The sequence below is a fragment of the Vanessa cardui genome, chromosome 8 (genome assembly GCF_905220365.1).
Source record: "Vanessa cardui chromosome 8, ilVanCard2.1, whole genome shotgun sequence".
NCBI lineage: Eukaryota > Metazoa > Arthropoda > Insecta > Lepidoptera > Nymphalidae > Vanessa > Vanessa cardui.
The window spans coordinates 1,930,131-1,945,291 of record NC_061130.1 but is presented as its reverse complement, the minus strand read 5'-3'; the positions used below and the strand labels follow the sequence as shown (position 1 = coordinate 1,945,291).

The 15,161-nt window shown below is 32.4% G+C and overlaps 1 protein-coding gene across 1 annotated transcript; it reads right to left on the bottom strand.

Moving 5' to 3' along the window:
* Window positions 1-237: 237 nt before the first annotated feature.
* On the bottom strand, window positions 238-2,017 carry LOC124531730. Its single transcript, XM_047106241.1, has 3 exons — window positions 1,814-2,017; window positions 911-1,562; window positions 238-679 (listed from the first exon to the last, which is right to left on the bottom strand). The coding sequence occupies exons 1-3, from the start codon at window positions 1,956-1,958 to the stop codon at window positions 238-240; spliced, it is 1,239 nt and encodes a 412-aa protein (XP_046962197.1). The 5' UTR covers window positions 1,959-2,017.
* Between the last annotated feature and the right edge of the window lie 13,144 nt (window positions 2,018-15,161).

Here is a 15,161-nt window from a genome sequence, read left to right as displayed (position 1 = left end):
TATTTTGGCAAGCATATAATGAAGCGGCAATTATGCATATATCATCTAAATAAATCGATGAGATATATCCCAAAGACCTAATTAAGGATATTACAGGTTTCATTAACTTGGTAAAAACTAAAGGAGCTGTATTGAGCCCGAACGGGAGAACATTAAATTCATATAATTTATTATTAAATATAAAACGTAAATATTTTTTAAATTCTTCATGAATCGGTAATAAAAAATAGGCATCTTTTAAATCAATTGTACATAAGAATTCTTGGAAAGTAATTTCAAGGTTGTTCGCAAGTCCTCCATTTTAAAATGATTCGTTAAAGTAAATTTATTTAGTGATTTAAGATTCAAAATAAATCGTTTTTTGCCATTTGGCTTAGGAACGAGAAAAATACTTGAAATGTATTGCATATTACATGGAGTGCATTCAGATATTGAACCCGAATTTAATAAATCATTAATAACGACTTGAAATTCATTATGTTCCTTCTGAGAAACGTTTTTGCAGGATGGGATAAATTCCTGTTTCACGATTGTAGAAAAAGGTATTTTATAACCATTCTTAACCCATGATAAAATTACGGGATCATTGGTAATAAGGCGCCACCTATCATAGAAAGCGGCTAATCTACCAGCGGTGCATCGTACCTCCTCTATCGGCGTGTCTGCGCTCGCCCGCGCGAGCGCTGCGGCTGCGCGAGTGGCGGCGGCTGATATTGACGGGTCACTGCCGGCGGCGGCGGCGGCGGTGCTGGGTACTTGCGAGGCTGTTGCGTTGCATACGCTGCTCTCCTTGCTGCTCCCGTCTGCCTCGCCAGCGGAAGCGGAGGAACGAGTTTGATTATGTTGTGATAAAACTTTAGTTTGAGACACAGTTTTTATTTCAACTCCTGATTTTTGTATAGCTTTTGCTATTTTTAATGTCTCGGCTAGCTTTTCTCCAAAAAGAAAACTGTCAATTTCGGTAGAATATAAGTGATCCTTAATTTCTTTTTTAATAGTCGATGTTACAAAACTTCGACGAGACATAGATTCAATATACTGGGAGTCACATAATAGTCTAGCTGCATCTAATAAAAGTTTTATTACACCAGAGTCTTTATTTTGACTTGAAAATATAGTTGTCAAAGCCTGACCTATGCATGTAATAGCGATTGCTTGTTGTTTCTGTTTTAATTCTATAGCTTTGTCCTTTTTTAGCAATATGTCAGACAATGCAGCTTTAATTTCAGGATTTAATTGGGGTGAACCAATTTTGAGGCAGTTTTCTGCTAAGAAATATTTCTCAAGAAGATCTCTTTTTATTTCTTTTGATAGACTCGTGGTAGCAATGTGTTCCCATTTTTTACTTTTAGAAGGGGTTTCATCTAGCAGTTCCAGAATATTATTATCCAAAACCACCGGAGTTTCACTGTGTGCTTCAGAAGTTGAAGGTATATCGGAAATATTTTCCGTGATCGGTTGGTCCAAGCCCACTTCAGCTGGTGACGATTGAATTACACTCATCGTATCATCTATGCTGTCGATGATTGCGGGCACATCTGGTGACACATCCGGTTGATTGTCTAAAATAAAAATTTTAAATTCGGTTACTATGTTCGTAACAAAGACTCAAAATATTAATGTGAAGGTATAATCCTTAGAAGATTAACTCAACACTTTTTTGTTATAATTCATACAAAGGCGAGTCTCACAAACTATCCTCAATGTATATTATCGTGAAGGTAACACTCTCTATGGAAGTGTACTCAACACTTAATATTATAACACTTTTAACTGGATTCTCACTTATAATTTTCATTAATTGACATCTTACCTTCATGTAATGTCAATTCCGTATTGGATTTGTCTGACGATGAGTCCGATGATAATCTTCGTGTACGTTTTTGTATCTTTCTTTCTAATTTCTTTATTTTTCGCAGTAGGTACTCATCACTGTCTTTTCTTTTACGTTTAGGCATCGTTATTATTAAACTTAAAGATGACTTTTTAAAAGTAATGTGTAGAACGGCCGAGCACTAGAACGTGAATGACAAGTAATGGCGACCAGTGTTGCCACTATGAGAAATAAAACATAAAGTATAGAATATTAAATAAATTTTATTTTTTGTTTTGATTTAAAATGTATTTTCTCAACTTTAGTGTATGAATGGACACGGTTCGTGCTACTACAAGTATTCTAATCTCGAAGACGAAGCAAAGTATAATAAAGGTGAGGTTAATGTAATGCCCAGCGAAGCGGGCGGGTAAAGCTAGTTTCTATAATAAGATTCCACAGTTATTTTGATTTTGATTAATTATTGACAAACAAAATGACACGTCGTCGTACCGAATTTGTATTCGCATTCCTGGCTTCACTTTGGTGATTTGTCTGCTCCATCTTTTATTTAAAATATATATTGCACCTTTCATTATATAATTTGTATAATGAACATTCGATCATATTTTTAACATGAAATATAAATGTGAGGCATATTGACATGCCTATGAATATGAGTGAATCGTTTTCGGTGACGGTATGAAACTCTTATGACGTCATGACACCTTCTGCTGCTTTCCTCTCACTCATTTGTATTTTAGTTTCAAAATAGAAACAAATATTTAGTATAAGTAACAAAACTATATTTAATAATTTATTTTACAACTCTTTAGTTTTCTTTTTTTAAGATGTTTATTTTTTTACAAATTTAAATTATGAATTACTAAATTCGAGTATGATGATCATAGTAATAATATAAAATTATTGTTATTATTTTATTCGATTAAAAACTATTTTTAGTTACGATGATAAAATAGAACTTCCCACGGGCGTACACGAACCTTTTTTGTATAGTATGTACGTATAACATATAGAAATTTTAGTAGATATCACAACGACCAAATGTTGTACCCATATATTAAATTCAAGAACCTTAATACGATATACATTGTACACTTATCCTGCTACAAAAAGGCACATAAATCTAAAGCGCTGTCAAGCGGAGTATATTTTGGGCGCAAAATAATCTACATCGCTAAAGAATATGACATAAAAAAATATATTTGGCAAGCGCCAAACATTTCATTTTTAATAACGTATCAAATGATTTATATGTATTAATAGTTAGATATTTATTAACACTTACAGTAAAATAAAGTAACACCCTGTAAATTTCCCACTGCTGGGATAAGGCCTCCTCTTCCATTAAGGAGAGGGTTTGGATCATATTCCACCACGCACACCACAAAAAATGTTGTCATTAGATGTTTGACGCATGTTTTTCTCAAATTATATTCCTATAAATTGAACGAATAAGTTATAACATCTAATTACTCATACCTGATATCCTGTTCAAATCATGGGTTCCTGTCATATTCATCCGCGATTCACCATTGGAGTAGCGAGGTTAATGAAAGTCCAGCCATTTCTTCAAAAAGAGGGGAAGTATTATATAGGAAGTATTATATAAGACTCATCTCTCATCGAACGATTTACCGGCTTTTACTTTTAATACAAAATTAGGCAGCTAAATTTATCTTATCTTCAGATACATTTAGCGTTTTGGTTGTTGTAAATTGCTAAAGAAAAAAGCCACCCATAATGGGTGACATGTTTCTTTCAGAGGGGCCCAGATCTCGTGTTCCGTAGCAATCAGCTAGGGTCATATTCTCATAACCTCAAAAGTCTCTCCAGGGACACATGGGTCAAGGTTGTCCCGAGATGGTAAGATTACTTCAAATACATTCAGTTACTATATTGAGAGGTTTTCGTTTGCCCTTAGGGTAGCATCCCCAATTGTCCCAACAATAAAAATTGAAGTTTGTCCTATAAGTATATAATTTACGATTGTTGAATAACTACAGAATTATGTGTAACTTCAGATTTATGAGCCGAGATGGCCAGTGTTTAGAACGCGTGCATCTTAATCAATGATTACGGGTAAAATCCAGGCAAACACCACTGAATATTTATGTGCTAAATTTGTATTTATAATTAATGTCATGTTCAGCGGTGAAGGAAAAAATCGTGAGGAAACCTGCATGTGTCAAATTTCATAGAAATTCTGTCACATATATATTCCACCAATAGCGTGTTGGATTATGTTTCGAAGCTTATCTTCAAATGGAGAGGAGGTCTTAACCCAGCCCAATGTACCGGCTGTTGTTATTGTTGTTGACAGATTCATTCTACTCAGTACAAGTAACAGTTATTCTAACAGTCACGGATTAGTTTAATTTTGTTTATAATATATACATACATTATAATGTTACGTAAAAACATATCATACTAATATATTAGAGACAAAACCACAAATTTAGGTAAACCATTTCAATATATTAACCAATTCCCCCGAACACATTCTCAATATATTCGGCAACTATTTAGCGATTCCCGTCTATCCAGCTCCGGGAACTTTCGTCCAAAGGGACGCCATTAATCTATCTTTATTACCAGGCATTTGATCACGATGAATTCACACAAAAGTGTTTATGCTAGCCCGAAGATGACTTTGCGGTATTTGAAGAGAAATTCAGAAAATTTGTTGCTCAACTAAACACTTATGATACTAGTCACTGTAAAAAGAATGTAGATTTTTAAAACCTTACAAGTATCAAGACAATTTTTTTTGACGTTGAGTATAATTAAAGTAACCTTTTGTTATCGTCTACGAGATGAAATAGCTTTACTTAATATAGTTTGTTAAATTACGATTCAAAAGTGATTGTAAAAGCCTAAACGAATAAAGTACTTACTTACTTGGTGGTAAGGCTTTGTGCAAGCCATTCTGGGTAGGTACCACCTACTCATCAGTAATTCTACCGCCAAATAACAATACTCAGTATTGTTGTGTTCCGGTTTGAACGGTGAGTGAGCCAGTATAACTACAGGCACAAGGGACATAACATCTTAGTTCCCAAGGTCGGTGGCACATTGACGATGTAAGGAATAATTAATATTTCTTACAGCGTCATTGTCTATGGGTGATGATGACCACTTACCAACAGGTGGCCCATATGCTCGTCCGCCAACCTATACCATTAAAAACAGTAAATTTAGATTTTGAATAATTTGAAAAAAAATCATAAAGTAATACGCGATCCTAGCAATAAATCAATCAACCCAACCTAAACTATGGCTTGAAGATAATGTTTATAGCGTAGTTTTCCGAATCTAAGTTGAAGTAAAATTTTGCATACTTTCACATAAATTAGGACTAGGTTGAAATCGAGTTAGAGAGGTTGACATATAGTCAATCACTAATGGCTTTTGATGTTACCTGGCGTTTAGTGAACATTTCTTACATCGCCAATGCGCCACCAACCTTGGGAGTTAAGATGTTATGGCCCTTGCAATGATTGGCTCACTCGCCTTTCAAACCACAACAGAATACTAAGTATTACTGTTTGCCGGTAGAATATCTGACGAGCGGTACCTACCAAGAAAAATAAAGTTAGAAATATCGTACGCAAATTCACAACTATACTATAAATTATATTCATACTAAATATAATTAATGAATGAATAATATATTATTCTCGTATATCAGTACAAGTTCCACATTAACATAAAGTGTGAAAACGGAAAAAAAATTGTTACCGATAAAGCAAGAAAAATGTCAAGCTAACATTTTTCAGGTCTATTATACTTTACTAATACATGGAAAAAGTTTCATGCACAGAATTCTCTATGAATGCATTTAAAATAGTGTGCACCCTTTACGATGGCGCGATAACGTCATGCATCGTAAAAGCCAAACAAACTGCTATGCGTTACGGAACAGCTTTTCAAGCTATTTCACGATATTTTAGATTTAAAATATACAATAAGAGCAGTACTTTGCGATTTCGCGTGGACAATGGTGCTTTTTGTCTGTTTCGAAAAAATCTTTCGAATACCGCCATAAATTCTATTTTAAATATCGAACGTTTTCAGTATGCTATACGACGTCGAACGTGATAAAATATTTTTCTAGTGGCATTGACGTATTGACAACATTTTAAGAATTCATTTTTGGAAAAAGATTTTCCACGTTGAACCGTTTGTTCCTGATGAAAATTTATATCAAAGCATTGGCCATTAGTATTGACTAATGGTACCTACTACCAGTATTGGCTTTAATTAAAACTAGTAGTTTTAGGCAAAAAAGTAGCCTACATCGTTTCTTGGAGTTCAAGTTTGCTTCACACAAAATTTCAATAAATTCGTTTCAGAATTTAGTCGTGAAAGATCGACAGACCGCCAGAGTTACTTTCGCATTTATAATATTAATATAGATTAACTTAAGAAAGAAACGATCCAATCAATAGACTTATCAATATCAAGTCATCGACCGATGTAAGCCAAAAAATATATATATTTGACCAAATGTCTAGGTAGTCGGTTACAGAATAAAAATAAAGCTTGTTTCTTAGTTGCATTTATTTGACGAGCTTAGCGATAGCGAGCGATAACGTCCGACAATAACCGAACCCTTCCTATCCGCAGCTTTTATTGCTCTCTGGAGGCAGTAATGCACGAGACCGTGTTTAAGGGAATCCCCGTTTTTATGGCTCAACTATTTTATATCAGATGTATGTGTCACTTTGTAATAAAATAAAATACAATTTTGTAATGCGTTATACGAAATTTAAATACTGTTATATACTTTATACATCAGAGAATATGAATCTTTTATGGTTATAATCTTACACCTTATTTACTTACTTCTCACCTTCGGATATCTTGTCAAAATTTTAAGTTTCACCCGCACCACCTTGATGTCCGAAAATCCACAATAGCGTGATTTCTGTGACATATTATGCCTCGCACAACCACTATGTGGAATCAGCTTTCAACGGTCTTTTCCGAACCGATAGGTAATGGGAAGATTCAAGAAAAGAGCGTACTCCTTTCTTAAAGGCCGGCAAAGCACCTGCAAGCCCCCTGGTGTTGCAGATGTCCATGGGCGGTGGTAGTCACTTCCCATCAGGTGAGCCTCGTGCTCGTTAGCCACCTATAACATAAAAAAGCATTTTATGTCAACAAAAATCCATTAATTTAATTAAAAATGCTTCAGAACTTAAGTACGAAAAATTGACAGTGATTCATCTTGATGAACCGTGATGTGTATGTTTTATGTAACCGTTTTAGATTCCATTATAAAGAGCCTCGTGGTGATTGATCTTCAAGGTATGCTTGCATTTAGATAGTTGTTCCAATTTAGCTTTAATGTATAATATATTTTAATTGTCTCCTAAATCTTTATAATATTATAAGCTATGTTTTGCATTTTTGGTAAAAACATGTTATGTATTTTATTTAATTATAGTCGATTATTCGTTTCGATTATTTATTTAAACTATGTAGCTTTGCCGTGCAACTTTGTACGCGTTTGAATAAAAGTAGCCAAGTTACTCCTTCTTATCTGCCAGTAAAGCACCCGTCAATATCGGTCCAGCCGTTGCTGGGATTAGCTGACAAAACAGACAGGTAAAAATTGTAAAAAAAATATATTTTGGTGTCTGTATCGTGTATATATTTATATGTCTTTAGTAAATAAATAAAATTTTAACAAAAAGAAAAACCGACTTCAAACAAAACACTATTTTAAAACAAATGAATATGCACGAAAAAGTAATAAAAATAATTGCGTATTCAACATATTTTTTAGAGTCTTCCTAAGTTAAATGAAATGAAAAATATTAGACTACTTAAAAGTCGATTAACGATTATATCATGTAGTTATAGTTATTGGTATATTTGGAGCCGGTGTCAGCCACGGTGCCCTTGCCCCAACAATCAAAAGAAAGAAGCGATACGAGCCCCTTGATTGATCCAGTATATTATTGTGTAAAAGGTAATTTGTAAAAAACATATTTGTTAAAGTATTCTCGTATTGTTTTTTGATAGATATACTGTAGGGTTTTATTGGCTGACACCGACTCCAAATATAACAATAATTATAACTACATGATATAATCGTTAATCGACTTTTAAGTAGTCTAATATTTTTCATTTCATTTAACTTAGGAAGACTCTAAAAAATATGTTGAATACGCAATTATTTTTATTACTTTTTCGTGCATATTCATTTGTTTTAAAATAGTGTTTTGTTTGAAGTCGGTTTTTCTTTTTGTTAAAATTTTATTTATTTTTTGATTTTAAGTGAAGCTGATGTTGACTAACTATTTTTTTTTAATACGGATAGATTAAGCGTTCCGCTTATATGAGTCAGAAACTACTTCGAGGACAATTTCAAAGGAAACTTGCGAATAAAGCAAAAATAGACTTTCGAAAATGCGGATTTAATACGTCACGCGGCGTAAACTACAAGGATCCCTCGAAAGAGCTGTAATCGAACTCAGCAAATAAACTTTGAAAAAGACCAACTATATTTCGTACATCATATGACATCACATCACATACACAAAATTTGATTAAAGATAGTAAGAAATTCTGCCCCATATCGCACCCTAACTGCGAGCCGTATAGGAGTTCCATCACTACATAGTATAAAACAAAGTCGCTTTCTCTGTCCCTATATCTTTAAATCTACGCAACGGATTTTGATGCGGTCTTTTTTAAAAGATAGTGTGATTCAAGGGGAAGGTTTGTGTATATAATACATGAACAATATAGTAAAGAAACACTGATAATTTTAGAAGTTTGCGATGTGATGTCGTAAATACACAAATTCTGTAGTATATTTAGTATCAGTATTGCACCCGTGCGAAGCCGGGGTGGGTAGCTTGTTGATTATAATATTCGACTATGATAATTACGTAAACATAACCACATTACGGAAGGTGACTCAAATATCCAAATAACCTATAAATAAAAGATTCGACTGAGTATCGCTAACGTGCTCCTCAGAATTGTTCCGTTCCCTTCCGTTCCGTTACTTTGTCATGGATCCTGTGCTCAGAACCTTACCAAACTTTCACCAAATTACCCTTGAAGTATATATTTTATAATAAAAAAAGAATTATCAAAATTGGTTAACGTGATTTTCAGTTATTCACCGATTTGTCGCGCATATACATAATGCAAATTTAAGACTTATGTCGTTTTCATATGGATACCATCATCCGAAAAAAATTTAAAAAAAATGGGTCCCCACGGGAAGCACTACCTTTCAAACAAAAAAAAAATATCAAAATCGGTCCACCCAGTGAAAAGTTATGAGGTAACAAACATAAAAAAAAAAAAAAAAAAAAAAAAAATACAGACGAATTGATAACCTCCTCCTTTTGGAAGTCGGTTGAAAAAACAGTTATTTTAATATTATAAACAGACACTCCAATTTAATGATAAATCATCATCATCATCATCGTTATCAACAGCCTTTTTTCGTCCACTGCTGGACATAGGCCTCTTCATTAGCACGCCACTGTGATCGATCTTCGGCTACTCGCATCCAGCTCCTGCCAGCCGCTTTGCTTAAATCGTCACTCCACCGTGCCCGAGGACGTCCTACACTACGTTTGTCGAGACGCGGTCTCCACTCTAGAACACGTTTTACCCAACGGTTATCAGTTCTGCAACAAATATGGCCAGCCCACTGCCACTTCAGCTTACTTATCCGGTGGGCTATGTCGATGATTTTGGTTCTCTGACGATGAATAACAAGAGTTATGATAAATATATATTAAATTTTTTTATAAAAACTTCTATTAGTAATGAATGTTTAACCTGATAATGTTTGCTTTCTATCTGAGCTCCTTATTATATTATTTTGTATAAAAATGTTTTGAAACGAGGGAAAAATCCATTAAAAGAAATGAGCCAATTCGAACACAATATTTCATAACTGAATTCACGAGGTGGCGACGAAGAAATTGCTTTAAAAATGAAATATTCGAATGAACGCGATTCGATCGCGATGCTATCGAAATGGAGGCGAATTTCTATTATAAGGAATTGGCATATCATTAAGGCTACTGATTGAATCAAATATACATCAAGTCAAATCTATATTGGACTATGTGAGTGTTATAATTATAACACTGCTGTTATTTAATTGGAGGGAAGGATTACTGACTCTTGTGTTATTTCTCCTGGATAGAGGTCACAGATTTAATAGTGAAACTAAATCTTGAAAGTAAGTTTTGCGCAAGTCCGTCTTGGCAGATAGTATAACTATTCATCAAATATTTCACCGCCAAATAACTATACTCAAAAATAGGATATAATAGAGTTTTCTGCTTTAAAGATTAAGATAGCAAATATATTGAAAGCTATAAATAACACATTTTAGATTACATCGTTTATTATTGTATATTGTAAATTGATATTATAAACAAAAAAAAATAGATCCCGCTGAGTTTCTTTCGCCGGTTCTTCTCAGGTCTGAGGTATTATATTCCGAACCGGTGGTCGATTTTCGACTATCAATAAGAAAGTGTAAACACTTCCATTTTGAATAAAGATTTTTGACTTTGACAGAATTGACGAAAAAAATATTCTTATTATTATCTATGGGCAGTGGCGACGAATTTCCATTAGGTGGTCTAAGCTCAAGAAAATATATTTTCATGATATGTGACGAGCAGATACATCATCGTCAGCCATTATTTCTCCTTTCAACAGCTATCATTACTACGTTCATAAAAATATTATATATTTAAACAGAATATGATTAACCTAAATGTTTATCAGAAAATTTGATACCATACTTTGATAAATAGTTTTATAATTACAAAGTAGTTCCCCTACGTAAGCACGTGAAATTAGCATGACGTAACAATTTCCAAGTCATAGTACGAAAACAAATAAATATAAAAATAACGCAGAAATCAAAACTTCGACCCTCCGCAGGCGTGTTTTCACTCCGACCGTAATAAAAAACGTGATAATACTGATAAAAAATCACTTATTTGTAACGGCAACGGAAATAAACGAAAAAACTTAATTTCACGTCCGTTGAAATTTGGAATTGTGACGTAATGAGTTTGTGAGGATGCATAAAATATGACGAACCCACTTTGCTTTTACTTCGGCTGAAAAAGGCCCTTACGTTTCGTGTCAAGATGTTATTTTCCCAGAATAATAAATTATGGTTATCTGCCTCGCTAACAATTATTCCAGACCTCGGCCATCTTTAACAATTTGTAAAGAAAAACGACAATAGATATTGTTTCGTTTTTTGAGCTGTTATATTTTAACTAAGAATTTTTTTTTGATTTATATAACTATAATAACGTTCGTAATTATTCTACGAAATATTTAATAAAAGCTAAAAATTCGTACAATAATATACAAGTGTGCGTACATTTTTAATTATTTACATGTAATCGATAAATAGATAGATAATACCGACATATTTTATTTATTTCCATAAAAACACATTTGCTTTAGATTCCTTTACACTTTTGGTAAAAGCTAACTAACTTCATTATAATATTTTTATTACGAGCTAGAATAATTTGCTCGGACATTTTGTAAATTTATTATAATCTCAGCAGCTCAAGGTAAAATAAAGTAAATATTAAGGTATGAATAAAAGTTATAATTATGTGATTAATATGACAAAAACATTTCTAGCTAATATGTTAAAACTGATATGATATCCTAAGAGAAGCGAAGCTGGCATAATTTACAGGAAATCAATAATGCGAGTCCGAGTTGGGCGTCCCTCTCGACGCTTTTGATAAAACACAGTCGCCCATGGAGAGGAAATATTATCTTTATGGTTTCATTAATTCCGTAAACATTTACGTGATTAAGTTCCCCGTCCTGGAAACTAAATTACATTTTTAGTACGGTGAAAAGCCAATATTCGTGTCGGTATTACATTTTTTGCGTTTAATATTTCGTCTTTGTACGCTATTTTAGATTAATAGAAGCCTAAGCAAGATTACGTTAAGTTTTCATATAAAATTATTCGTAAGTAAATTTACAAATAATTAAAAATAATCTTTTTTTACATCGTAATAGTAGTAATGTCATTTTTTTTTGCTTTTTTAATAACTCATATCATTTATAAAATAATATTTGAAATTTTTACTAATCAAATTTTTGTTAAGTGTTGTTTATTTTGGCCGCTTACAATCAAGTGGCCCATATGCTCGTCTGCCAACAAATGCCATAAAAATCACCGAAATAATTTTTTGCATTAATTTTTTAAACAATAATAAAAAAAATAAAAATTAATAATATATCATTTTACAACATTTTACAATAAGAAAACTAGCAATATAGCTAAGTGTAAGAACAACAACAAAATAGCTCACCTGTATTTTTATAATGACGATATAAATAGCCTCTCTATTCATTTCAATAGCCTCATATCTACATCTATATTTCGCTTTACTTTTAAATACAACGGGGATCCGATAACACGGTGACATCGCACATACATCCAACGATATAAACATAAGCTTTTATCGTGATTGATGACATTTTGTGTTCCCGGTGTCATTGGTTTTATGAAGAAACGGGTTAAATGTATGTATTACGTAAATTATTTGCGTTATTCCTTTAGGGAGTAGGATTAGGAATACATTCGGTATTAAGGAAATAATCTATCAAGTGTTATATTTTGTGGCCTCAAGTAATAATAATTATTGTTATATAAAGTTGACATTATTGATGTATTTATAGTACGATACAACTTAGATGTAGCATTGGCAAATACAATTAACCGATTGCTGCTGGTTTATACAACCAATAGAAATAGCTCCCAATCGCGACATCCGACGCTATTCGGCGCTATAGATTCTCGCGTCAGTTCAATCCGAGAAAGCAAGTGCATGTAAATCGACGTGTCAAATTGACGAACATATTAGGTCATATGATATTACAAGTTATTACGTTTGTGTAAAGATCATATTCCTATAAGAAATAAATGTTGATAATTTGGGATAGCGTACTTAATGCGGATGTGATCGGTTATACGAATTTTGTCGATGCTACATCTAAGTTGTGTCGTACTGTATGTAAATCTACGTGCCTAGTCATCCTAAGCGACGATAATATGTCTTCATCATGATTCGCTTGCTCATCTTAAGTCCTTTGGAAACTGCGCGCTATGTTATATGGAAATATTTAGGTGATTTTGACGGCTTTGACACCTATTAGTGTTCTATTTAACACATTGTATTTATAATGATTGTAATGATATATTTTGAAGATAATACACGTACACAGACATAATAACATTTAGACCTGACAATTTAAGTTCGGAAAATTGCACAAAAGTTATTGAGACGTTTTATCATTTATTTATAGTTTTCGAAACAACATCGGCATGTTCACGAAATATTATGAAAAAGTAAAAAAATAATTCGTGTACGGTGTGATACACCACTACAGCCGTTTACATTTTACATTATATAAATAAATAATAATATTAAATAAATAAATAAATAAATTATAAATAAAAAAACAACAACAAAACATTACACTTCTACATAAATAAATCTTTAAAATAACAACAAAAATATGAAGGAACATTGAACATTATCATGAGAAGTACGGGCTAATATATTGATAAAAAAATTACATAATTTTTTTATAAATTCTATAAATATAAATTAGAAGCTAGATAAACGAGGGATTTATAGCATATAAATCATTTTGCATATAAACATTTTATTACTGAAAAATCATATAAAAATATTGAACACGTTCAAAACGAAACGTGTGACGTTTTTAAATCACAATTTTACTACTTCTCTATTGTTTAGTGACCCTAAATTCGCTCGTTGGACAGTCCCCCTTGACAGGTTTGTTGCTGGAAGGTCATTCAACCGAAGGGTCTAAGCCCTAAGGGTACTGCTATAGAGATGAGAGTTAGGTGTCTCTCACTTAATATGCGTAAAATGTTGTAATATTTTTTTGTTATATTTTATTAAAGATGCTTGAGGTTTATTTAAAAAAAGATAAGTTACTATTATAGCGCCACAGCTAGTACGATTATTAAAAAAAATATTATTTTTTTTTCAAATAAAAAAAAATGTTCAAATAAATTATAATTTTTTTTATTAAATACTATATCCTTGAAATAACATCACTGCAATCATTTTAAATAAATTTTTTTTTTCATCACAGTCACAGTATACATACGAAATTTTGCTTTTTTTTAAATATTAAATATAAGTAGTATATCCTTAAATGCTATTTCACAAAATGTCAAATCTCAAAATCATCCAAATGGTCTACCACAACTGGAGGGAAACTGTCTTGACCAAATAAATAACTCAAGAGAAAATATATTAAATTATGATAAGGTTTAACATATTTATTTGAATAAAATATATTAAGAATACACTTTAGAAGTAAAACATTTTTAAAAGTAGTGTTGACTTATTATAATATGTATGTAACAAAAAAAGTAAAAAAAAAGGTATTTATACTGTAGGTAAAGTAATATGAGTGCAATTTTTTGCATGGTCAAACTTGTACGTTGAATCGAGATATAAAACGTTTTATCAAACATCAAACGTTCGAGTAATTCTCGTAACAATCGCTCGTAGCGCGAGGAAGGAGCAATTATCGTAATAATAACCTTTTTCCGTACGTACACGTAATTGAAGCACCGCCAGTCATTTTCCTTGTCGTTATGACTGTACCCGTCGAGGGCGGAATCGGATATAAAATCAAAGGTCATTTTAAATTATTTACATTTTCAATAATATTTATTTGGACGGAAGAGAATATTGTATAATTATAATAACACTTCGTTATCATACTCAATACTCATATAGTCATAATTTATGATCATTATATTATAGTATATATACATAATATGTTGTATACAATGACGCCAAAATAACCGAACGTGTTTATTGGAGATTATGACTTATCTTTCGTAGATAGTTGTATCATATCATGGCTATTAATTTTTAACAACTCTTCCTTTTGTGCCCGATGAAATGGAAGAATTCAAAAAAAGAAAAACTGTATTCTTATTTCAAATCAAAATTAAAAACATAAAATATACATAAAATACCTTATCGTACCTACCTACTAAGTAAGTTGTAATTATTCATCTATATTTAAAAAATATACTACAAAAAGACGCGTCGATATTCCACATTTAATATATATGTATATAAAACAACTAAAACCTTTTTCGTACACATAAACAAGCAGTTAGCAACGTCGTGTCCATCCATGCACATTGTCACCGTCCTTGGGCACAGTTAATTTTGCTCCCATAAATATCCCAAGAGAGATTCAGTCGCGATAACGATCGCGATTG

What these genes read in the sequence shown, in the direction of transcription:
- LOC124531730 (XM_047106241.1), bottom strand. Translation starts at nt 1,958, where the DNA reads ATGCCTAAACGTAAAAGAAAAGACAGTGATGAGTACCTACTGCGAAAA. An exon ending in GGAATTGACATTACATGAAG is followed by an intron (nt 1,563 to 1,813) that starts GTAAGATGTCAA and finishes TTTTTATTTTAG; the next exon opens with ACAATCAACCGGATGTGTCA. An exon ending in CTAGCCGAGACATTAAAAAT is followed by an intron (nt 680 to 910) that starts AGCAAAAGCTAT and finishes AGCCGCAGCGCT; the next exon opens with CGCGCGGGCGAGCGCAGACA.